The sequence below is a fragment of the Notamacropus eugenii genome, chromosome 5 (assembly GCF_028372415.1).
Source record: "Notamacropus eugenii isolate mMacEug1 chromosome 5, mMacEug1.pri_v2, whole genome shotgun sequence".
Classification (NCBI taxonomy): Eukaryota; Metazoa; Chordata; class Mammalia; order Diprotodontia; family Macropodidae; genus Notamacropus; species Notamacropus eugenii.
This window is the reverse complement of record NC_092876.1, coordinates 235,211,359-235,238,751: the sequence shown is the minus strand read 5'-3', so window position 1 is coordinate 235,238,751 and position 27,393 is coordinate 235,211,359. Positions and strand designations below refer to the sequence as shown.

The 27,393-nt window shown below is 35.9% G+C and overlaps 1 protein-coding gene across 3 annotated transcripts in view; it reads right to left on the bottom strand.

Moving 5' to 3' along the window:
* MAP3K20 (mitogen-activated protein kinase kinase kinase 20) overlaps positions 1-27,393 on the bottom strand; it is a 209,835-nt gene that overhangs the window by 6,764 nt on the left and 175,678 nt on the right. For 2 of the 3 annotated variants that reach the window (XM_072612348.1, XM_072612349.1), the window contains exons 17-19: positions 10,061-10,177; positions 7,561-7,635; positions 5,150-5,300 (exon numbers count right to left, since the gene is read on the bottom strand). In XM_072612348.1, the coding sequence (XP_072468449.1) occupies positions 5,150-5,300; positions 7,561-7,635; positions 10,061-10,177 (343 nt within the window). Of the gene's footprint in view, positions 1-5,149; positions 5,301-6,940; positions 7,636-10,060; positions 10,178-27,393 lie in introns of those variants that run through there. The other variant, XR_011967694.1, reaches the window with a different exon arrangement.

The window sequence follows — 27,393 nt, the reverse complement described above, 5'->3', positions numbered from 1 at the left end:
ATGCCTGCACCATGGTGCCCAACATTCCTGAGTCCTCCCTGCCTGTTGTGACTGATTCCTCCCATCACTCACCCCGTTCTTGACCTTTGGAAAATTCAGCCTCAGGAGAAGAATCTACCATGCCTTTTTATTTTTATTCTCAGGCTTCCAGTTGGAACCATGAGGTTTCTGTTTATTTGTGTGTGAAGAAGACACTTCACCCTGAGGTCTCACCCAGATAATTTTTATAAACTACAACTCAATGATTTCTTCCCTTACTATTCCATATCCTAAAGAAGGAAGAAAAAATATTCAGGCACATGCAGTAGCCTTTGTTCAGGATATAAAAAAACAACTGAAGCCTTCTTGGTGAGCAAACAAAGGCAGAGAAACCTGGAATGGAGGCTTATTATCCCAACGTGCCTTGGCTTTGGTGTCACTGCCAAGTTATTATATTGCCTCCCCACTTTTTCCCCCTACCTTTAAAATATAGATAATGTTAATTATTAACTAATCTTGGGAGGAGCTCATATGACTTGGGGGTTGAAGGAAGAGAGTTTATAGAGGTGGTGTTGATAAAAATCACTTGTAGATAAAATACAAATTGTAAATATATTTCAAAATTTGAAATACAAATGGCAAATTTCATTGTCATCAGAAGAAGCTCTATTTATGGATCTTGCAGGGAAGGCTTGACCTTTTTTTAAGCCTCAAAAATCACTTTGTATCTATCTACTGAAGGCAGATGACAAAATTTAATCTCATTATTTATCTATCTGCCTCTGTCTATCTATCTATCTATCTATCTATCTATCTATCTATCTATCTATCTGTGTAATCATTTTATTGTACCATGGAAGTACTATACTTTGAAGGTATATTCTTCAAAAATTATATGCATCACAACATCATCTGATTCCTACATGCAGCATTTTATGGTTATAAAGTACTTTTTAGCTTTCATTTGAACTTGGGTGACAGGGTGTACACTATGTGCATTACGCATTAGATCACCATTCTGTAGAAGAAGAAACAGATTCAAAATGGTTAATTAACTTCTTAAGAATCTCAAAGACTCATAGATTCAAAGATTTGGAAGGATTCTTAGAGATTACCTAATCCAATCCCTTCCTTTTGTGTATGAGAAAACTGAGGCCCACTGAGGTCACATAGCTTGCCCAAAGTCATCCATCTAGTAAATGGAAGAATTGTTATCAGACTGCAGCTCTTTTTATGCCTAGCCCACTACTTGCTATCTCAAATCTTGCTGCTCTCAAGGCATTATTTAATTCATCTTAGGATGGAGGATAAATAGCTTCAGATGTTGCTATTATATATATGTATTATATATATATATAAATTTGTCTTTATTGCATATTTGCTATATCAAGAAACTATAAAATAAAATTTTGACTTTCTGATATATTTTACATATTTAATTGTACACATATACAACTATTTGTCTCTAATGATGACCATCTTTAGGATGGGAAAGAAAAGGGGGGAAAAGGGAAGAAAGAAATTTACAAGATAACTTGTTTTGTTCCACGAATTGAAAATAAAATAAATTTTTAAAAATACATTACATTGTGTATGTTTGAGAACTGGGAGTTTCCAGAGCCATACTGCTCTTAAATTCTATAATGTTTTTTAGATCCTAAAGCAGGGATGTGTTGCAAAAAGTTTTAACAAGATCTCTAAAATGTATGCACATGACACACTTTTAAGTTTAATCTGCAGTATTAACATTTTCTTCATCCCTTTCTTAAAAATAATAAATCAAGCCTTGGTTTATAGATTTTGCCAATTTCCAAGATATAAATGTTTATACTGAAAATCTGAAGATCAACTCTCAGGGACAAGTTTCAGCATTATCCCTTCCCTGAAGGGAAATTTAAGTAAAAATAGATAATTGAATTTATCTGGAGCAGCTTTGGAAGTTGCCTGTTTTTAAAGTGAGAAAAATTCACTTGCATTCCATGAACTCCAATTTGACTTTCTGTCCTAAAGTAGCATTGTCAAAGAAAATGAGAACTTCCAATTTTGTCATTGAGTATATTGTGCATACTTATACATTTTTTTTTACCAATATCTCTCTCTATCTCCCTCCTCCTAAATAAAAGCTATTTATATATATATATACACCTATATATACATACACACATTTCTATCTGTCTTTAATTCTGTTTCTATCACCTATCTGTCTCTATATTATAACTATATCTATTGATCTCTATCCATCAATGTCTGTCTCTATCAATCTCTATTGATCTCTGTCTCTATCAATTTATATCATCTATTTATCTACATCCACCCATCCATCTATCATCTATCTTTCTTTCTTTCTTTCTATCTATCTATCTATCTATCTATCTATCTATCTATCTATCTATCTATTTCCATGAAGTAACTGTCTTACATCATGAAGATATCTTGTCTCTAAAAGACAGGCAAACAAGCAAGCAAGCATTCAATTCCATTGACTGAGGATTTGTGTCAGTATGTCTTTACTCTTGTACTGTGTGGCTTGTTTAATGAATATCTGAATTTATGGGATTTTGACTAATTAGAGAGCAATTTTCTTTTAAGCCCGTGAGTGCACACTATTTGGAAATGTCTCTCCTTTCTCATATATAGGATGCTCAATCTTATAAGTAGAACGCTTCTTTAGCCTCCTTTGTTAGAACCTGCATATTGGTTCCCTTGTTCTTTATATGTGGGTCAAATCTTGAATTAAACAGTAAAATTTAAGCAGGCTAAATTTTTTGTTTTTTTGGTAGGGGAAAAGGAACCTACATCATTTATCCTAGCTAAGACAGGTACTTCTCTACATATCTCTTTTAAAATGATTACTTATTTTTTAGAGTGGATGAATGATAAGGTGGACTCATATGTCTAAAAGAGGTGAATATGGATGACATTTTCTTAATAACCTGGAAACTTTGTGTTTCTCAAGGTTTCAAAATATTGATTAAATATATCCAATTCATTAATATATGCACATATGTATAACCACACATACACATATAATCCATATACTTAGTTGTTAATAACATATCTCCTTATTTTTCCCCTTTGTCCTTCTCCTCAACTTTCCATTTACACTATTACTTATTGGCCTTCTCTTTTCCTTTTCTTTCCCCCTTTTCTTGCCATTGGCACTCAGCTGTAGAAATGAAGACTGATGGAATTGCTTTTGGCACAGTAAAAGTTACAAAATGATCATACCCTCTGACCTAATGAGTCCGTTGTTGGAAATAAACTTTAAAAGTGTTATCAAGACAAGAAAAGGTTACCTATACAAAGATTTTCATAGTAGATTTCATGTGATGGCGAAACAACAACAACAACAACAACCACCCTAGAAACAACCTAAATATTCAATAATTAAAGAATGGTTAAGTGCATTGTGGTAGTGAATGTAATGAAATGATATAATGCAATTAGGATCAAGTAGGAGAGGTATACAAAGAAATCTCAAAAGGTCTAAATAATGGAAAGCAAAAAAGATAAAGTCATAAGAATTTATTACACACCTACTCTAACCAGAAAGGAGGAAAAACTGAATAAAAATAGACAAACACAGAATTCTGATTAGAACTTAGAGTGATTTTTAAGAGTTTATGAAACTTTTAGCATTGAAATTACTTTAAATGCAAATACTTACTAAACAAGTTCCGTTTGCTGTACTAATTTTCCATGTACATTTTACAATAAAACATTTAAAAAAAGGAGATAGTTTTTGTATTAGGCAGTTAGGTGGCACAGTGGATAGGGAGCTGGGCCTGAAGTCGGGAAGACCCATTTTCCTGAGTTCAAATCTGGCCTCAGACCCTTACTAGTTGTTTGATTCTGGGTAAGTCCCTTAATATATGTTTGCCTCAGTTTCCTCATCTGTAAAATAAGCTGGAGATGGAAATAGCAAACTGCTCCAGTATCTTGGCCAAGAAAACCCCAAATGGGGTCACAAAGAGTTGGGCACAACTGCGCAACAATAACAAAAACAATAAATCCTTAGAAAGCATTCTGTGAGTCAAAACAATGACTGATATTCTTAAATTTAAATTCTTAAATGTGTTCATTCATACTTTAGCATGCGCAGCATAAATACATCATATGTGTAAGTACTTTTCAGAGAACTTTTACATTACAGTTTTTATTATAGTTTTTCATGGTTTTTATGATCATTTACACAAAGTAGTAACACAATCTAGTTTCGTGACTACTTGATTTAAAGTCATAGGATTCAGATTCTAATCCTTGCTATTCTGTTTAGTAGATGAGCACACTATCTAGCAAATCATTTCACCATCATTTACTTCATTTGGACTTCATTTACTCAGTGGAAAAATGAGGGTGTTGGGTAACTTCTAATTTTTCTGGCATTTTAAATTCTGTAATTCTCTATTTCTTCAGCTATTTAGTGAAATTTAATTACTATGACTTCATGCCTATGTATGATTTCTCATTAATTAATGCTTTATTGATAGGTTCTGAACAGAGGTTCACATCTATAACTCCCTTTATTTCTTATATCCTGGGTAAATATTCTAGAAAATAAGAATTGACAATTGCTAAGCTTTTTGAAGTTTGAAGGCGCTAATACAAACGTTATCCCACTTCTATAGGTATTACTATTCCCATTTTATAGATAAGAAAACTGAGGCCCATTGTCCCATAGCTAATAAGCATTATAGGTGGTGTTTGAACTTAGGTCTTCTTGACTCCCAGGTCCAGTGATCAACCTGCAATGCTCTACTTCTTCATAGTGAAGTTTTGATTTACAGGAAAAGGGTCTAGACCTGTGACTTCATTGATAGAGGTAAGGGGAAAGGGAATAAGCATTTATTAAGCACCTACTGTGTGCCAGGCACAATGAGAATGTGGGAGGGAAATAGGTCCCTCCCATACTCTCATTGTTGTTGTGTTCATCCTTCGTTTTTGAAGAGGACCATGACATCAGAGAAACGATGACATCACTTGCACTTGACTTTGTTTTGAGTGAGGGAGGGCTGTGCGGGTCACCAGTCTCACTTTCTCCTCCTTACTCTCACTGCACAGATGAGGAAACTGAGGCCCAAAGAAGTCAGTCTATGATCCTAGGTATGATTTATTCCTTTCTGGAGGCTCTATCTTACCCTAACTATTTAGTTTACAAATTTGGACTTACTTGAATTAGACCTGCTTCCAGCATTGCCCTCCGAGTTGGCAAATGATGTTTGGATTACAAGCTTTACTGCCTTTACTTCATCTACAGGTTTTGTTTTGCTCCACTGAATTGACTGGACATGTTTACTACTTTTTGGAGATTTAACATCACTCTGTTGAAAAAACAAACAAGGAGATAACAAAAGCAAAACTCAACAAACACATACAAAGCAAAATTATACAATTAGATGCAAAGAAAACAAATGTCTCTTGCTACTGATTTTTTCCTTTTGGGAACACTCTGAGTAGACATTAAGAAATTTCTATTCCCTTTTAGTTCAGTTTTCTCTCCCTCCTCCCCCCACCCCACTTTATTCTAGCATCTTACTAGTTTAAAAAGATTCTGCTTTCCTTATTCTTTTAACCACAAGAGGTGAAAAAACTTCCCACCCAAAGAGCTATCCAAAAGTGGAATGGCTGGCCTTGGCAGTTAGGGGTTCCCTTGCTAATGACAACCCCCTCCCCAGTTAATCTCTCCCTGGATGAGCTGGAGGCCTTTAAGCAAAGGCTTATTGAGAATGTTGTAAAACATTCTTGTTCAGGTATAGGGGTAACTAGATGGCTTCTAAGATCAGAGACTAACCACCCAATATTGATGTCTATGAGGATACCTCCACAGAGGTCACTAATCAGTGTGGATTAAGGTGTCTTTTTGGGAAAAATGTATCCCACATGGAATTTAGAACAAATGGAAAGTAGAGAAGATGAAGGTCATTTGGTCTCCATTAATTGGTTGGTTGGTTGGTGTCTTTCATTCTCAAAGTCATTGACTATTGACCTCAGGTTGAAGTCAATCCCTCCCTAGCTGAACTTCCAACTGATGAAGAGGTTTGGAGGGCCATTAGGCTTCTTTCATGTGGCGAAGCACCAAGGGCTGATTCTATTCCAGCTGAGATTTAAAAGGTAGGGGGACCATTGCTCATACAAGAGCTGACTGAAATTTTCCAAGTTACATGGAAAGAAGAGGTTATCCCCCAGGAGTTTAAGGATGCCTCCATTGTCCCTCTCCATTATTATGAGGTGAGGGAAAGAGACTTTACAATTCTCCGTTCCACATCATTCCCCATTGCAGTTTCAATATATCATGGGCCAGCATAAGAAATTAAATGGATATTTTTTGGGAGTGGCATCCAAATATCCGGAGATGACACAGAAGAAATTTAGAAACTCAGAAATATACAAAATATATGTATAGCATTATATAATATCAACATACTTTATCTTTGAACACTATAATAATTCTTCTCTGGTATGAAGAGAGGGCCACAAAACTTTACATGGATTTTCCAGATGGCAGGCCCTGTACCCCTCACCCCTGTGATGTGGAAGGGATAACTGTATTTGGAAAATTTGAAAATCCAGTCATTGGGATGGGCTTCTTATTTGTGGAGAGATCATTAAGTCTTAACAGCCTAGGCAGAAGAACTGTGAGGGGAAAAGACCCCCCTTGCTCTGGATTTGTGCTCATCAAGCAACATTCAGTTACTCCAACACTAGTAAGTGGTGAACTCTGAGGTGCATGAATCTTTAGTCACTGGAAAGATGAAAATTTGTCCCCTGATGAAAATCAGTTCTATGTGAGTTTGGGTACTGTTTGCCAGTTTGTTTGAGTCTTCCTATCTTATCCAGGTTGAAAGTACAGCAGCTATTCACAGGCCAGATACTATTGGGATCACCATGGAAGCTCAGACCTGCTCCATTTCTGACCTGGGCTAGGTGCCCCCCCCCGCCCCTTCCACTCATATGGGCTTACCATTTTGGTGCTGGACTTAATGTGGATACTTGATCAGTTTCAACCCTGCTGCAACTCAAAACTTGAGATCAAGCATCCACCAGGCTCCTCAGCAGTGGAAATTATAAGCATGAGCCTGTTTTTCCAGGGTTTGATCACTCTGGGCTTGGCTACTGATCAGAGATATGGATTTCCAAGAATAAATTGAGACCAAACCAAATCATAGAACACACACTGAATTATAAGCACTTCAGTAAAGTGTAGGCACTCATACCATACGGTCTAGAACAGGCTGTCAAACTTCATCCACCTTATGATAAACTGTTACCGGAAAGTAAAACTCAAAGCACAGCATATTATCTACCTCACTTGCCTTTGCCAACCTGCCAATATAACTTGAACCTCTTACCTATGATTCATCATTAAAATGCCTTTGTGGTAATTATATTTCTCTATATAAATTCATCCAGATTGTCCTACTAATTTATTGGTACCCCAAGGGCAGAGAATATGTTACTCTTTGATAGATAACCACTCAAGGGCCCAAATATTATTTATAAATCTACCACATTGGCCGCTTAGCACAACTGCTAATTAATGGATATTGAAAGAACCATTTCCCTTTTCTCTCCCACACTTACCTCATATGTTACAATGTACTCAACAGTCTGATTTGGATCAATTCCCACAATCCACTTTTCCATTACAAATGGTGGCTGAAAAGAAAATGGTGTATAATTGTAACAGATTTCTGGCATTTTTTCTTCAGAATGACCTTTCAAACCACCTTTCCTGTTTATAGGCTCTGTCCATCAGGTTATAGTTTGGATTATTTCCCATGTTAGATTTATATTTGTTTTGTACATTTTGTACATAGTTATCTATATAAACTTTTTCTCTCTGGCTAGACACAAGCTCTCTGAGCATAGAGACTTTGCTTTCGTCTTTATAACTCCAGGCCCAGCCCGTAATAGGTACATAATATAAAACCATTAGAACATAAGCTCTTTCAGGGCAGGGGCTGTCTTTTGTCTCTTTATGTATCCCTAGTGCTTAGTGTGGTGCCTGGAACATAATATATTAAATATTTATTGAATTAAGGAATGAATGAATGCTTGCTGATTAGTAATAATAATAATTTAAAAATAGCTAGCATTTATACAGCACCAACTATGTGCCAAGTACTGTGCTAAGAACCTTACAAATCTCATTTGGTTCTTAAAATGACCCCGGGAGGTAGGTGCTATTATTATCCCCATTTTACAACTGAGGAAACTGAAAAAGAAAGTTAAATGACTTACCTAGGGTCACACAGCTGGTAAGTGTCTGAATCAAGATTTGAATTCAGGTCTTCCTGACTACAGGCCCAGAGGTCTGACCACTGTGCCACCTATCATCCTGATGATTGATTGACTGACTGATGGTTGAGTCTAAACCACTAAAGAAAATATTTTTTGCTTTTTTTCTCCATGGTATGAGCTATTGTTGTTTCAAAGTGTATGGGAGGAAGAGAAAATATTTTTTCTAGATCTTTAAAACAACTGAGGCAGTGTCTGTTTCCCCCCCAAAACAAAAGAAAGTGAATACTAAATAATCATCTTCAAAAGTAAACAATTATGTGGGAATAACTTCTAGTTACATAGAGAGGCCCAATAATAAAACATTCTCCTAATGAAATCTTTTATGGTTAATACAGATTTGGACCTTTGGTTACTTTATACACATTTAGAAACTAAGGGGCTGGAAAAATCTGATCTGATTTGCTCACCACATAGATTATCCTCCAAAGGATGTCATTAAATATGAGTATGTTTGAAAAATAACATGGATTGGTCATGTGTTGAGATCCGGGGTGGGGGGAGAGGGACTCTATAGTGGGGAGGCACCTTCTGGTGAATTTATGGGAAAAATAGGGAAAAGGGCTATACAGGATGAATGGGTTGTAATCTGCATCATTGGAGGGGCTGTCCACATCAATGAGATCATGTCTATTTAAGTTTTTTATATGTTATGTTTTAATATGACTTTTACCATCTGACATTCTGAATACTTCTTTGCTATGTACCTCCCATTTTTTTCACTGAATCATCTTGTTGGTATGTAGTTTTGACCACTGAATGGGGCTGGATTATCATTTGTAGCCAATATTCTTCACCAAGGTGGCTGAATGATTACTCACACTACACATTGACCCTTGGGCCCTAAGTTATTAGATGTTCTTTTAGAGTGGGATTGTGATGGCAGCATAGGTTCTTGGTCAGAATTCTGCATTATGTATAGTGTTATGTAAACTGTATTATACTATGTATTAAATTATGTATGTTGTTGTTGAGTTGTGTCTGACTCTTTGTGACCCCATTTATAGTTTTTTGTCAAAGATACTGGAGTGGTTTGCCATTTCCTTCTCCAGTTCATTTTACAGATGAGGAAATTAAGACAAACAGGATTAAGTGATTTGCCCAGGGTCACACAGTTAGTACTTATCTGAGAATGGATTTGAACTCAGGTCTTCCTGACTCCCGGTCCAGAGTTTTATCCACTGTGCCACTTCACTGCTGCGTATAGTGCTGCACTATTCAGGTACCTTAGGTAACTTGTTTTTACACTGGAGCTGTGACAAAATGAAAGATGTTCTTCCCAAACACTTGTAGGTTTGAGTATAGGAAGGCCTGATTCATTAAAAATTTATCCAAGACTCCCATATTTTTTCATGTATATCTTTATTTCTGGCCTCCAGGGAAAAGTGAAGAAAGATTACAGCAAGAAAGTGTTTTTTCTAAGGTTTTTGAAGTTTGAAATGAACCTAAGTTTGAGCTCAATGTTTTTATTGTTGGCATTGTCTTTTCCTTTAAATGTTGTAAATAACTGACTAAGGGGAAGGAAACCTGGAAGTCAGAAAAGAAAAATGTTAAATGATTTCTTTCCTGCCCTGCTTCATCGTTCATGCAGCATAAGTGGGATTTTAACAAAAAACTATTATGATCCCAATCTGCTAAATAAAATGTGCCTTTTAACAATCAGCTTGAGTCTGAGCTTATATGAGCGTCGACAGGCACAAAAGCGCACTGCTGGAGTATTTTAATGTCTTTGTTTGAGATCCATGAATTCATAAAAGCTTTTAAGCTGTAAATAGAACCCTACCTTTGTCATCTTTAAAGTCTCTACATCAGGTAGGTTAGTGTTGAATGTCACATCCTTTATGTAGGTTACAGCAATTTCATCTCCATCCAACTCCATATACATTTTCCACTTGCAATCCTGGAATTAAAAACAAAATTAAAGAACTTGAGGAAGTGAAACAGTTTTTCCCCCCATAAATCTCAATGTTTTAAAACCCATAAGTTATTCTGAATGTAGCATTATTGAAAGCATTTCTCTCCACATGCCATCTCTCCACCCCACCCCCAATGCCCTGTTCAGTAAAGAAATGCCTTTGAATGAATTTCCGGGGTAGTAGAAAGAACACTGGATTTGGAACTGGAAGTTTGGTTTAAATCTGTGCTCTGCTGTCTACTATTAGTGTAACCTTCGGTTAGTTATCTTATTCCCACAGGCCTAAATATTCTTATGCCAGGGCAGCTAGATGGTAGTAGATAGAGCAATTGGGCTTGAGATGAGGAAGACTTATCTTCCAAATCTGGCCTCAGATGCTTATTAAATATGTGACCTTGGGCAAGTTACTTCATCCTGTTTGACTCAGTTTCCTCATCCATCAAAAGAGCTGGAAAAGAAAATGGCAAACCACTCCAGTATCTTTGCCAAGAAAATCCCAAATGGAGTCAGAAAGAGTTAGCCATGAGTGAACAACAAAATCTTTTTACATGTGAAATAAGATTAGATCATATGATAGCACAGATTTCTTTCATCTCTAAATCCAATATGGTCCTTATAACACTTCTGTTAGTGCAGACCCAAGATATATGTATTGAATTGGATATTTCATTATTTTAATTAAAATATTTTACTCCAAAAGATTTTGAGTATTTCATGTTAGAACTGGAAAACTTATTTTCATAGGAGTCCACCTAGAATGTCTTTCCTTAGTGTGTTAAGCTTTTATGGAACATAATCAAGAAAGCACTATTGAAAATTTATTGATTTCAAAAGACAGCCAGGGGGGTTTTGGACCTTCATTTAGACAAAGCTGGACAAACTTCTGACCTGAGTAACTTTCTCTGCTTAGCACATTCATAAAAAATGGAGAGATAATTAGTGAGGGAAAAGATTCATTCAATCAAATTGAAGCCCCAGCCTTATTCTCGTTTGGACTAGCTACATGGCTACTGTTGACAGAGTACTTTTTTGTGTTTATTTGTGTTGGGTCCTCAGCTGCCACAGCAACATTGGCCTTGAGAAAATCAGGAGGGTTAGGAAGTGTTTCAACTTGCAAACAGCAGGAACTTCCTCGGGGCAGTTAAGTAATAAAGCTTTAGAATTTTCCTTAGCTCTGTTTCCTTTGCCAGGCAAATATGGAAATGAAGCTAGGCCAAAAGCACAGTGCTTAGAAGGAGATTTTGAAATGTGTTTGAGGATATGCATTTATCTATCTTGTTATTTCATTTCATAATCTCCAGCAGGGTGGAGATGGGATTGGGCCCTACAATAGGTCAGGATCTAAATCTTCCCTTAAATACACACACACACACACACACACACACACACACACACACACACACACACACACACACACACACTCACCAATAAAATTTCCATGTTGTAGTAGAGGAGGAAGAAGTATAAGAATAATGTGATCTATTATTATTAAGATAATTTATAAAGGTGAGAAGCAGTGTGCATAGTGGATAGAAAGCTGGTCTCAAAGATGGGAAGACCTAAAAAAAAAAAAAAAAAAAAAGGAAGATTTGGCCTCAAGTCCCATGTCTCATTCAAAAGACTGTGTGATCCTGAATAAGGTTCTTAACCACTCAGGGCTCTAGGTCAGAGAGGTCAAACATGTTGATGGCACCTGAAACCCATAATATTCCCTAAAATGGCTCAGCCCAAATTAAAATGGGATTGGAAAATATTTAAGAGATAAATAAAAATATTTTAAAACATAGGCAATATCGTATTTTAAGATGAAGTCAATATGTGGCCTGCAAAGGTCCTTACGTATGATTTAAAGGCCCCTGTTTCTATTTGAGTTTGATGTCAATGTTTTTAGATAACTCTCTAGGATTATAAATTACAGAGATAGCACCAATCTCCATGGGTAGAAGGTATTTCCTTACGTAGGAGTCCGTTACCAGGAGGGTCATGAGTCTAGTTCCTCCCTCTATTAAGATAACCAGAAAGCCAAGAGGGAGAGAAGTTTGATGAGAAGGGTATGAGGACAGGAAATTATGAAAAGTCACATGAGTTCAGTAAATGTTGTTGGCCACTCCTTGACTGTAGGGAAGAGGGGAAAGGCAGGTTACAAAGAGGTATGCTATACCTATATACAAAGAGGTATACTATGCTATAGACAAAGAGGTATACCATAACACTAACAACCAGTACAATCACCAAAAAAAATCTGTTAGCGAGTTCAGCTTCATTAATCCTTTACAACTGGGAACTTGGAACTCTGTTCAACTTTCCTGAAGTCTTATTTTGAGAAACCCTGAGCTAAATACTGGCTTCCCCTGTCCCTTCTATTTTTATGTTATTCTTTTTCTCTTATTTAAAAGACTTTTACACTAAGGATAAAAGATACTGAAAGAAGCAATAAAGCTACAGTCAAGAAAGTTTTAAGGAAAGGGAGAATGATCTATTTTATCAACAAGTTAATAGTAGTAATAGCTCATATCAATCTGAGCTTTAAGGTTTACAAAAAGTTTCACATATACCATTTCAAAGGACCCTAAGAATTATGCTATGAAATAGGTGTTACTATTATCCCCATAAGATAAGGATACCGAGGCTGAGACAGATTGAGTGATTTGCCTAGGGTCACATAAATAGTAAGAAGTTAGAAAGGTACTGTTATTATTCTTATTTTTCAGAAGAGGAAACCGAGGCTGAAGAAGGTTAAGTGATTTGCATAGGGTCACATAAATTGTAAATGTATGACATGGGATTCAGAGGTCTTCCTGACTCGTAGTCCAGAGTTTTATCCGCTGGGCCATACTGTGTCTCAGTATGACATCCCAATTTTCACTGAAATGTAATTCCTAATTGAATTTCCTATTTGTCCTGATCTAGCTACAATGTACTTTAGAGGCTGCTACAACTTGTTCCATATAGACTGATTAATTTTAATGTTTAAAGCATTCCATAAATATAGCAATTCAAGTGTTCTCTTAATTTCTTTCAATTCCAAATGACTGTAATGCCTTTTTACTAGCTAGTTAGCCTAGACAATTTTAGAGTTGTCTTAGAATACTAGGATGTAAATAGCATTTCTTGAAATACCCCAAGATAGAATTCTAGACATCAAAATATCATAGTCACCATTCCCAAAGACAGTCTAAGCTTTCTGGTTTCCCTTTCTTGTTCATATCATTCCCTCTACATTCTTGCCAGTTGAAATCCAAGCATGAAGGCTCAGCTCAAACATCATATTTTTCTCGGTGCCCTTCCTGTTTATCCATAAGTTATATTTATTCTGTATATATTAATATGTATTCACACACATATATACACAAACACATACACACATTTACTCGGATACATATATATATATATATATACACATATTCTCTCATACATATGTATACACATATACACATTTTCTCAACGCATATATATGTATATACATACACATTTTTCAATACATATATGTATATATACATACAGATTCACAAATTTTCTCACTACATATACATATAAACATATATACACACACTTTTTCTCATACATATGTATGTATACATATACACATACACATTTTCTCCCCCAAAAGAATATAAGGTCCTTGATCATAGGAACTGTTTAATTTTTTCCCTTTGTATCCCTAGTGACTAGCATCATGCTTGGCACATAGTAGGCTCTTTATAAATGCTTTGTGATTAATTGATTCAAAAGTGATTCCTCCCGCCTTTGAACACTTAGCACTTTATACCACTCAGATACTTTTACACTCTATATTTAATTTAATGTTTTTTTAAATCATATTTCATCTGAAAGGAAGCACAGTGTAGAGTAGTAGTAGTAAACTCAGATAGAAATGTATCCTTGCTGGCTGCATATTGATGTAGAAAATCATAAATTACCATCAACTATGTTGTATTGCATTTTTATATATTCTGTTAAGTATTTCCCAATCATATTTTTTGCTGGTGGCATTCTGGGGCCACAGAGTTTAACACCTTTGTTGTAAGTGATAAGAGATAGACTTGAGGTCAGGAACATTAAACATTAGCTTTGTGAACTTGAGTGAATCACTTAATATCTCTAAGCCTCGGTTTCTTTATCTGTATAAGGAGGGAGTTGGACCAGATGGTTTCTAAGGTTCATTCTAGCTCTAAATATATGATTGTATGATCTCCTACTGGATGGACTGTTAGCTCTTTGAAAGAAAGGGATCTAGTGCAGTGCTTCAAACATGGTAATACTTCCAAAAATGCTTTTTGAATTAAATTTTTTGAATTGAATTTCAAAAGTCCTTGAGCTACCCATCTGTGGATACATTTTATTATGTTTCAGTATTTCAAGGATCTCTGATTTTTATCTACGTGTATAATCTCTTCACAGATGCAGATCTCAACCTTTTCCTTACTTCAGTAGATAATTTTCATACCTTATTTTAGTCATAACATCATCATCATCATCATCATCATCATCATCATCATCACTTGGTAGCTAACCCTTTGATGATAAGCATCTCTGAACTTAGCTAGGGTTGGTCTTGGATGTCACACATATGGTACATGTCAGCCCTGAATCCGAAGCCCTTCTGGTTTGGTAGGACCTGCTAGGTCTTGTGGTCACCTGGTATAGCATTTTGGATGCCAGGGTCACTTCTATTTCACAATGAAGAGTGGGGCTTCCTTGCAGGGGAGGGAGGGGATCAAATAAATGGAATCAGATGACATTCACAATGACAAAAGCAAAAAAACCCACCCTTCTTGCGCTTAATTTGTAGATTTAGATATGTTTAGCTCTAATATTTTTGTTATCCATGGAAATACCTGGACTGATTACAAAGCAACAATTTCACAGTCTTTTACAGGAGCTTGAAAGAAAGAAAGCTACAATCATAAAAATTATAAGGGGTGCATTATCTATCTCATTAACAAGAAATAATAATAATAATTCATGCCTATCTAGGTTTCATGGTTTACAAAATGTTTTACAGATTCTCATAATAATCTTTGGCTTGGAAGGTTGATTCTGGACACAAAATATCCAAAAGTCAACTTTCAGACTGAATGGAACATCTATGGGTGAATTTTATTGAGAGCTAGTCAGATAGTAAGTGGAATAGTTACCTACATTGTGAGATTTGAAGAGCCCCCAAAGACCCTCTGCCCCCAATTCCTTCTCCCTAGGACTCTGTCATGAATGTATGAAATGGCCAGTTATTCAGTCCTGTGGATTAAGGCACTGAAGTTTAAAACACAAGTGTTAAATGAAAAGCATAATACATTCGGGCATGATTGGCCATTAAGAAATGTGTGAGTACAGATGAGTTTATCCGATGAGCCACTAAGCACTGATCTGAGGGCATGGCACACAGGGCAGGCTGGATTCATTGGCTGCAGGGAGAGAGTGAAATTCTGCAGTATGGGGAGTTGCCATCAAGGAGGGGAGATAACACTGGGGGAAGTGTCCTTGGGGAAAGTTGGCTTGGACATCCATGCAGCATTATTGAGTCCCGGAGGGTGAATGAAGGAGAAGGTACAGAAAGGGAGAAGTAAGGGTATTTTTAGAAAAGCTTCACCCTTTTTCTAGGGGCAGCTCTGATTTCAGGTACTCCTGTCCTTTTCAGCTTGATTTATTCTTTCCTAGGAATATGGTGCTTTGTTTGGGGGAATGATGTAAGAATCAATGCTTGGGGTTAACAACCTCTTGAAAGAAATGTAGGCTCAAGATGCAGACTGAGACATATTTTTGGGGGGATTTATTTTGTTTGTTTATGCTTATTTGTTATGAGACTTTTTTCTTTCCCCCACTGGGGGAAATTAACAAAAAAAAAAACCAAACTATTTCCTCTACTTCTCACCTTCCTAGATGAGAAATAGAGAAAAGTTTGGGTTTTTTTAAATGCAAAAAATCCCACTTTAAGAAAAGACTACTTGAAGGTCATCGCTACATAAGATCTTTTCTTTCTGGCTCAGTTCTATCTTCTCTCTATGCTCATGCAAATAAACAATGCAATGGATTGGAGAAATAGATATAGCCAGAGGACTAGGGAATAGGAACTGAATAAGCAATTTCAATGGTTCTGGGAGATCCTGAGTGGGCAAACTCACTCTACCAAGTGCAGGCTGGCACCTTCTTCTGAGACAATTTAGTCTCAGAGCATTGCCATGAGTGCTGACAGATAAAGTGATTTGTCCAGGGTCACACTGTCACAATGTATCAGAAGTGGCACTTGAACCTGTCCTTGAGATTTGCTCATCCTCCTTAGAAATGAGGCTAAAAATTACATGAAAAAGGAGCAACTCTCCAAAGACAAATAAGGTGGTAGAAATGGAGCACAAATCCCCATTACCCCATGGCAAAGATGGGGGCTCATGAAATAAAGGAAAATCTGAACAAATGGAGGTTGGTATATGCCATGTAATTGACTAGTAAGATTGAACATAATTTAGATCAGTATTTCCTAAATAAAAATAACAATTCACTGAAATATCTCCCTTCCCACTTCCCCCATTAAATTGCAAGCTTCTTGCTAACAGGGACTGTTTCATTTTTTTCCCTCTGCCTAACACCTACTAGGAACTTTATAAATGGTTTCTGAACATAATTGAACTGAATGGGAGAATTGGCCTGTTGAATGGATCATCTGAAGAGTTACATGAAGAGTCTACTTTTTCCTAGTTTTGTATCACTGTTTTGTTAGCCAGGCCATCTTTAGCTAGCTAGGCAATCTTTAGCCTATATATAAATATTTGTCGTCTAAAAGTTTCATCTTTCAAAAGGAAAAAAAAATATTGGTTTCTAGTAATTTTTAAAGCTTCTAGTAACAAGATAGGGCAATATGATATAAACAGCATTGGGCTTGGGGAACAAGGGGGCTAGGTTCATGTGATCACAGAATCTCAGAGTTCAGAATTTCAGGGGCCATTTAGTCCAGCCTATACTAGACTAAGAATCTCTTCTAAACACATACCCAACAAATAAGTGGTCATTTAACATGTTCTAGAAGAAGGAGGAACCTGTTACCTACCAAAAGCTATTATCCACACCTAAAACTGCCTCTTTGAACCTTCCATCCATTGCTCCTAGGTCAGTCCTTTACAATTCAAATTTTGGCTCCACCACTGAATAGATATGCAATCTTGAACAAGTCACTTAACCTGTATGGGCCTCAGTTTCTTCATTTGCAAATTGGCTCTAGTTGGTCCTTAAGATCCCAGTCAGATATAATAGTCTATATAATATAATTCCAGGTACCAGCTACTTTATTACCTACCAAAACAATACAGGGGAAAATATTTTAGATGCAAACTCATTGGATAAGTTTCCTCCTTACTATTAAGACATTTGATTATATTTTTAAAAAGAAGTACAACAAATTAATGGTCTTCTTTGTATATGAATGCAAATTTACTGGACAAAATAATTTCCATATGAGAACAAACTCCTGGGGGAAAAAGTTGCTAATCAATAGGAAAAGATTTGGGATTACAATGGGTAGAGTGGCTGGACTCAGGTAAGCAGCAGCTACTCATCTTAGATGACTTGCCTTTTGTCAATCTTTTCTGGTCTTAAAGTACCTAGATAATTTGCATTTGGATGCAAACCCAAAGCAAACATCTAGATTTTTTTTCACTTGATACAGCTAAAATTTTATCTTTAAATTAAATTTCTTGTGAGTGCAAAGGATGAGAGTAATTTAGGTAGCTATTGGAATACCTGAATATTTTAGGAGTGTGAACATGGTGAATATGTAACTCAGAATGGATCTAAACTAAGCCAGTTTCAACTGTTGTGACCCTTTCTGGTGATGTGAATATTTTCCTGGTGTTAAATTTTTGTTCAAATGAAACATAAACTCATACATTGTGATCAGACGGCATCTTAAACAACACTCAGTTAATACTAAAATAAATATCGCTTGGTGAGGAAGCCACTGCTACACCCTTCACAAACTGTTGGCAAACTTGGCATTCCATGTAGCTCCAAGTGGTGCCAGATACTTTTCTAAGCCCTGACTTTCTTTTCCACTTTCCTCTCTCTGTCAAATCAAGACAAACTTTCTCAAAAGAAAAGAACAGAGGAAGGATAACTTCTAATCTGCAAAGCTTTAAATGTCTTTGAATTACCAAGGATTTAGACAAAACTAGCTGATGGTTTCCAACCTTGATTTTAAGGAGAAGAGTTTTGGGGTTTGTGGATTTGTTTTCTTTTGTTTGTTTTTCAATGCAGAAAAGTGAAGAAATATCAGTGATCTAGGATATTCATTAATTAAACTCAGCTTTCACTATAACTATTACCATTTACCTGAATGAAAAGAATAAGATCAATAAGGGTGATTTAAGTTGACCCTCCCCCCCAACTGAAAAAAAAAAAACAAAAACAAAACCCAAACCAAACCAGACTGAGAGATGGGAAGATAAGACAATTATATACCTTTTAGGAACCTAGATGATCAAACCCATTTCTTAAGAGTCCCCTGAGTCTTGAAGGAAGCAAACATTTAGAGCCCATTTTAAAACACGGAGGTTGCCATAAACTTTTTTAAGATTCAAGAGGGGGAAAAACCTGGAAATGGCATCTTAGCAGGAAATTGAATATTTCAAGATGTTCAAATGGAATGCAAGATGAAACAAAAATATGATACAAATGCTGGTCCTGCTGGTGTTAAAAGTAGTAAGATGTTGTAGATTCCAGCCTCCAAAGGCTCCTTTCCCATTCTTAGCTATTATCTAGCTCAGCTGCTAAAACCTGCTGTTTTAAAGGCATAAGAGTTGAACCTCCAGCGACAGCACCTGGGTTATTTATCATTATGGATAACCCCGCTTACACTATATTTTATTATGCTCCCTTTAAAAGGAAGATAACACAAGTATGGTTAATTTGCTTCTCTTCTTTAGATATACTGTGTCATGACCCACGATGGCTTTGTCCCATGAGATTTTTTTTTTTTAAACCAAAAAAGAAATCCACAAGAAACTCTCCCTAAAAATTCCATTAATAACCTCTTTTCGTGTGTATAGGTTGCAGGGTCTGGAACTAAGAATGTTTTAATCTCTTCAGCAAAACAATGTCTCATAATGATGTACAGGACTATTGCTGTACTGATGAAGAATCATACATAATTCAGCACCTTTCACTTGGCACCACTGCGATATCCTCATTAACAGTGGCTCACAGTGTCTGTCAGATGGTGTCCATGCGAATGCAGGCATTATATTGTCTCTGAGATGTGCAGCTGCTTCTATGACACTGCCAGTATATAAAAACATGACGCCAGTTTGTTTTATTTAGTGCTAAACCTTCCAGTTTGTAAAAACAAGGCTGACACAGAGCCTGACATGAGGCAGTGAAAATAATTAGCTCTCATTTTCTCAGCCTCCTATTTCCTTCTCCCTGCTGTGTTCTCTTTCCACTAAACCACCACATGTCAGTCGAAATGGGAGGCAATTAGTGGGCTCATTTCAGTCCCCACAACTGTGCTGAAAAGAAAGTATTTATGATGGCACAATGAACAGCTGAAAGATTAAATAACATTTGCCTTTTGAAAAGAAAATGACTTCTAGCTAAATGGGCAATTTTTGATTATTCTCAAACAAGCTTAGAGTAGTTGGTTTTTAAAATACAAGAAAGGAAAATGAGTCATTTTTAGGTGAAAGAATCAAATAAAACTTGACACAGTAATGCAAATAACTGATGTTTTATTGCAAAATATGTAAATGCGTTATACCCTTAACAATAGCCTGTGTCTAAGGTCAGGGCAGATTGGTGCCAATGAGACACCAGTATAGATAAGGTTGCTATATTGCATTTTTTTTTTTGGTTTGAGTTGGGTATGAAAAGGGGACTTTAGAAATACTGTTAAAACAGAGTGAAACCAATCAAGTGAAATACACTTTCCTGGGATGCATTGCACACTTGACTACATTAAATTGTTCTGGATAAGGGCTGCCATGTTTGCGAAAGGGTCTTTGATTATATTTGAAATCAGAAGGCACCAGGCATTTATCTTGGAAAGATTTAGTACTTCTTTTTTTTAATCTTAATTTTTGAGCTACTCAAATCTCCAATATTCCCCCTTTTTGCTGAGGTTGATATACAAAGCATTCTTACTCTAAGGGTTTGTTAGTTCATGGTGAGTTATCATTAAAAAGTTGGGTTCAAACATACTTGGGTCCCACTATCCATTGGGAAGTTCTACTGGAGCAACATACTGCACGTGCCTTGATGTCACATACAATGCAGAGATTCACAGAATGCCATTGAGTCATAATGTCATATGCTAACTTTCTTATGAAGGAACAATGGTTTATTTGGTCACCAGTAAGGTCTTCTCCAGCTCTAACATTGTTATGCTTCCATTATGACAGTCAGACTGTGCTCATCCTAATAATGCAACTAAAAAGTACTTGTTTTACAAGAGCCCAGAAGTCTAATAAGCCCTGGATTCATATTACACATAAATGCTTCAGTATGGGTATCTATCAGAATTCTTTACTTTGGGGATAGGCTACGTATGCTAGGATGTTGACCTGAGGTTTAGGAGGTCTGAGTCTTGACAACCTAGAACACTGGGACAAATTTGATGGGGGGAAATTTAATAGAGATAGAAGGCTAGTCTTATATTAGAGTTTAAAAAAATCAGATCGAATTATATATATCAATGGAAGAAGGAATGCTTGGATAGTAGTTCATTTGCAAAAGAACTTGGTGGGGGAGGTTAGTGGGCAATCTTGGCAAGCTCAACAACAAACATTATGACATAGCAATGAAAAATTCTAATGTGACTTTAGACTACATTAAGAGAGACAGTATCCAAGAAGATAATCTTGCTGTTTACTGCTCTGGTCAGACCACAGCTGGGATATTGTTACAGTTTTAGGCCTCTGACTGTAGGAAAGACATTGACACGCTGGATAGTATACAGAGGAGAATGACAAAGATGGTGAAAGCCTTAAGAGCACTCTATGGGAATGATTTGGAAGGAAATGGATTTGTTTAGCAAGTGGGGAGCTTAGTGTAGTGGAGGTAAAATAGAGATAGTAAAACCACCTATTTCACAGGGTTGTTGGAGATCTTATAAGACTATACTACATATGTACATAGCCTCTGTAGAACTTAACAAATGCTACATAAATGTTGGTTACTATTATTATAATTATTAAAGGGGACCAAAGACTTAGGAAGGACATGATAGTTGTTTTTAAATAAATGAAAGAAAATGGGATTAGATTTATTCTTCTTGGTATCATAAGGAAAGCTAGGTACTAAGAAAGGTGGGAATAGTAGTAAGGCAGACGTTTGATGTCAGAAAAAAACAAAACAAAATAAAACTTTTGAACAATTCGTTATACAAAATAGAAAGGGCTGCCTTGGAATAGAGTGGGTTCCTTTTTATGTGAGGTCTTGAGCCAAATACAAGATGACCATTTAGAATTGTAGAATGGATTTTTTTTCCTCTCAAATAAGAGTTGGACTTGACAGACTCTGAGATATTTTTTCCCACCTCTGAGCTCCCTGAATTCTCTTGGGGATAAATATAATGAAAATATTATTTATATTTCAGTATTTCAAAAGATTTGCAATTTCAACCATGTCTTCCTCAATTGATGCTGGTGACCATCCATTTTTCCACAGGTCTCATGAGTTCCTGTTGACAATCTCCTGATGTTCTCAAATAGGTAGCTGGATCATGGACATATCAGGGAGCCTGGGCTCAAATCTTTCCAGCTTGATGGGACATGACAGGTGCACGCATTCCCATGGCATGGGCTTCAAGAATCTAGAGTTACTTCCGAACCACAGTGAAGCATAAGAGTAGGAATTTGGTGGAGGTCAAACTAGAATGTAAATGTCATAGCTAATAATGGGTAGAAATGCTCTTGTAATTTAATTAAAACTTTTTTTGCCCTACATTTCTAGTTATCTCAGACAGAATTAAAATTTTTGATAGAATCCAATCAGTGTGTAAAACAGGCTTTTTTGAACCCTCTACTATGCTTGGTATGAGAGATAACGATCCAACTTTAACAAGCCACAACAAAAACAAAGGCATATCTTGTCTGAATACTTCTTCCTAAAATAATTTTTTTTAAGTAAGGAGAACAAACCCAATAGGTTACAAATTCTCTAAATAATGTTTTTTTCTTTGTTGATCAATTAAAACATGTTATTGTTATAGGAGTCTCATCCTTGAAAGGTACCTATGATAGTTTCAAAATGGTCTTAAAGGCAAGTGAGGGCAGCTAAGTAGTGCTGTGGATAAAGTGCTGGCCAGTCAGGCAGACCTGAGTTCAAATTCAACCTCAGACACTTACTAGCTGTGTGACCTGGCGCAAGTCACTTTACCCTGTTTGCCTCACTTCCTCATCTTTAAATGAGCTGGAGAAGGAAATGGTTAAACCCACTGCAATATTTTTGCCAAGAAAATCCCAAATGGGGTCACAAAGAGTTGGACAAGACTGAAATGACTGAACAATTTTAAAAAAAAGGTAAGCAAACTTCATTATACAAAAATTTCAATATAAAGGAGATGCTTCACATGAAAAAAAAATTAGCAGTTTTGAAATTTACAAATAGTGTCCAGCGGTTTTCTTTCCTTTTCTTTTTTAAAAAATTCTATACAAATCCTTTTCTTTTCTCCCTGTTATTTTATTCTGTGAATTATTTTATTCATATGTATCTAACCTTTTATAAAAATTACACTGCAGAAAAAAGACCTACTTGAGATTCTGGAAAATTTATAGGTATTTCAATATTTTGAGAAAAGGGTAAATCTTCAATTAAATTGATTAAGCTCAACATTTTGTAACCAACATAATAGAGGGCCTACAGAAGTACTGTGTGAATAAGTAATACTTGAAAAAAAAGCAGTATTTTTAACTCGTAGGTTGAAAACATGATGAGTGGTACTAGTCAGTTACTTAGAATGCCCAGAGTTTAGCCATTGTGCTTGAAGTATGTAGACAGTAGGTGAGGGAAGGAAAAAGAGGTATAGGGAGAAAGTTAATGGGTCATTGACACATCACTTCTTTGGGTTTTAATTCTGCTTGCTCCTAACTGGGTGCGAACAGAAACCTTTCAGTCCTCAATCTATGATCCTATGATCTTTCCAAGTACCTTCTCCCCTAAAGACTTGAAGTGTTGACTGGTTTGTGTGGAGGTGGATCAGACCTGGGGACCACTGTTGCCTATGCGCAAGGAGATGTTGGAAGAATGAAGTGGTAATTTATTTTTTCTTTTTCCTCCATTTCAATCTATAATCTAATAAGTTAGAACACTAGGATCAATTTAATTTTAAGTGAGTAAAGTAGTTGCTATCAACTTTCCTTTACTCTGGATGGCTGCTGGGAACATGGGATGGGGGAGGAAATGTGGGAGAAACTATCTAACAGCTCAACACTTTTAAAGAGAATGAATAACCTAAACATAGCTCCTTCAGAAATTTATTCTTGCATCTTTATAAAAGAAATGTCTTGGAAAGGTCTTGGTGAGAAATGGGTAGGTGATTTAACAGTTTGTTCTTTGGCAATTTGAGGATGAACATTCCCTACTGGTGAGATTTCAAGAGCGATAATAAACTCCATTAAGCTTAATATCTCAATAACCACAGAGTGCCAGAGATGTAATCTCTTACTCTGAATGGGAAGACTTCTTTCCTCTGGCACCAAAGCAAAAGTCCCAGATTTTTTTATTTCTTTACAACATTTTTTTATGTGAAATCAAAAGGAAGGATTTAGAGTGTTTGGACCAATAAAATGCATTTTATGCAAAGGATGAGAAGAAATAAAATGCATTTTATGCAAAGGATGAGAAGATGTTGAGTATATCTAAAACCAAAAGTAAGCATCATGTGCAATGGGGATATACTTGAGTCTTTTCCAATAAACATGAGAGTAAAGCAAGGATGCCTACTCTCTCCACTACTATTTGATAAAGTTATAGGCATCCTAACAATGGCAATAAGAGAAGAGAAAGAAATTAAACACATGAGGATAGGTATCTGGGAGATAAGAATATATTTACTGATGGTATGAAAATTACTAATGGAAATCCTGGGAATTAGCAAGATATTTGCTGATCAGTTGCTGATAGTAGCAATCAAGATAGTTAAGAGCTTCATTAAAGTTTCAGACTAAAAAAACAAACCCTCAAAAATCAACTGCATTTTGATATAATAATAATAAAATCCAAAATGTAACAGTAGAAAGGAAAATCTTATTCCAAATAACAAAAACAAAACAAAACAAAAACCCTAAAGTATCTGGGAAATTGACCTACCAAGGCTCACAAAAGACTTATATGTATTTAATTAATAAAGAAATAAAGGACAATTTAAACAGTTGGAGGAATAGTTAGGGTTCATGGTTGTGCTATTCTAATATAATAAGAATAATACCACCAGAGTTAATTTATACTTTTAATACTATGCCAATTAAATTATTAAAGGAATGTCTTATAGAACTTGATAAAATAATGACAAACTTCATTTGGAAAAACGAAAAATTTAGAATGTCAAGAGAAATGATGAAGATAGAAAGGGACAGAGAGGGAATAGCTCTTCCATATGTCAAACTATTTTATAAAGCAGCAGTCATCAAAACCATATGGTATTGGTTAAAAAAGTAGAGAGACAGATCAATGGAACAAATTAGACAAGGCAAGATCAGAAAGAACTGAACTCAACAACCCAGTGTTAAATAAAGCAGAAAACAAATTATTTAAGAAAGAACTTATCTGATAAAAACTGCTGGGAAAACAGGGAAGCAGTCAGGTAGAAATAAGCTTTAGACCAACACCTTACACACACCAAATTCTAAATAGATACATGATCTTAATATTAAAGGCCACCCTATTAAAAATAGAAGAAAGCAAATCATATACCTCATAGCTATGAGTAGGAGATGTATTCTTAATGAAACAGGGGATAGAGGCAAATACAAAAGATAAAATAGGTAACCTGCATAAAACCGAAAAGCTTCTATACAGACAAAATGAACCTAGGATAAGAGGAAAAGAGGTCAAATGGGAAAAGATCTTTATATCAAATTTCTCAGGTAAGAGTTTGGCATCTAAGACATATAAACAATTAACATATATGCATATATGTGTGTGTATATAGATATATAACCATTAATCATTCCCCAATAGATAAGTAGGTACAAACAAAAGGATATGAACAAAAAAAAAGAATTTCTAAGTATTAACAAATATATAAAAGAATGCTCCAAATTACTACTAATAAGAGAAATTCAAATAAAAATAACCCTAAGGTTTTATCTCCCACCCTGCAAATTGGCATGATGACAAAAGTTTAGTAGCTAACGTTGGAAGGGTTGTAAGAGTATAGGTATGCTGATGCTTTGTGGATGGAGCCATGAATTGGTATGACCATTTAAGAAAGCAATTTAGAATTATCTAAATGAAATGACTAAAATGTCCATACTCTTTGACTCAGAAATTCCTTTACTGAATTTATATCCCAAAGAAGTCATTGATAAAAAATAAATCCCCATATATGCCAAAATATTTATAAAAGTACTCTTTGAAATACCAAAAATTAGAAGCAAAGTAGATGTCCATAATTGGGGAATAGCTAAACAAATTGTGGTACATGAATATAATGGAATATTACTGTGCTCTGAGAAACTATGTATGTGTTAAATTTGGAGAAGACACACATGAATTGCGGCAGAGGGAAGTAAGCAGAGCCAAGAAAACTACATATACAGTAACTACAACAACGTAAATGGAAAGAATATCTATACACAAAGAAATCAAAAGCGGATGTCGCAAACTTATACAGAATAAGCATGGTTGTCAAGAAGAGACAGGAGAGCATATCTCCAACCTAATCCTTTGTGGAGGTGGGAGGTCCATGGGTCATTTGAACATATTTCCAGACTTTTTCAATGTATCAATCAGTTCTAATTTTTTCCCCTCTTCTTTTTCATTTTCTTTGAAATTGAAATTAAAAAATGCTATTTGTTATTTGAAATGGCACTCTGTAGAGAAAGACGGATATTGAGGAAAGCTATGATGTTGCAAAAACCAGAAGATATCAATAAAAAGCTTATTTTAAAAAAAGAAAAAGTAGATCTATTATCTAGTCTCATCCATCTCTACCCTTCACTCACTTTAAGTAAGTCACTTAGATTATCTTGGAATGAATTTCCTTATTGATAAAATGGAGAGTGGGGAGGCTAAAATGACCAAATGATCATGCCCATCCCTACACAAAGTATCCCTAAAACCTTGATGCAGATTTAATTTATTTTTTTGGAGAGTTAACAGGGTGAAGTGACTTGCCCAGGATCACAGAGCTAGTAAGTGTCAAGTGTCTAAGGCCAGATTTGAAATCAGGTCCACCTAAATCCAGGGCCAGTGCTCTAGCCACTGCTCCATTTAGCTGCCCCCAGATTTAATCTTTAAAACTTAAAGCAAGGTGCCATGAGACTAAATTTAGGAGGAACTTTGGATCTGATGGGAAAAAAATATCCCTGGAACCCAAGTTATATCTTGACGATAATCTACTAAGTCATAGAATTTCAAAGTTGTAAGGTAATTTGGTCCAATGTGTACCTGAAGCAGGAATCCTCCCTTCACCATCTCTGATAAGTGGTCACAAAATCTCCACTTCAAGACCTCCAGTGATAGGGAATTTGCTATGTCCTACAGTAACCCATTGATCCTTTTTCCTCTGAAGTATGTCTGTAGTGTACCACCTTCTCTGCATACCTCTTACTAGACTTTAGTTTGGATCAGACTCATGTGTTAGAAAAAATCACCTTGGAACCTGCAGAATGAATTGGAGTGGGGAAAGACCTGAGGAGGGAGATCCATTGGAAAGTTATAACAATAGTACAGGGAGAGTTGATAAAGGGCCTTAATTAGGGCATTGTCTTTGTTAGTAGTAAAAAAAAACAGGGGATGTCTAGGAAAGATATGAAGGTTCAAATGATGAGATCTGGCAATGTGAAAGTGGGGAGGAGTCAAAATATGCTTTGTTTTCCAGACTTTATTTTAAATTCCTCAAGGGAGAAGACTTTATCTTTTATTTTTAACTATACCTTCCTTACCAACTTTCCCACAGAGCATAATAAATTTCTCTACACAAACCAAGCCTCAACCAAAGCTTATTAACTAATTAAAGGAAAAGATCATCCCCATGGACAATATTAGGATAGCAG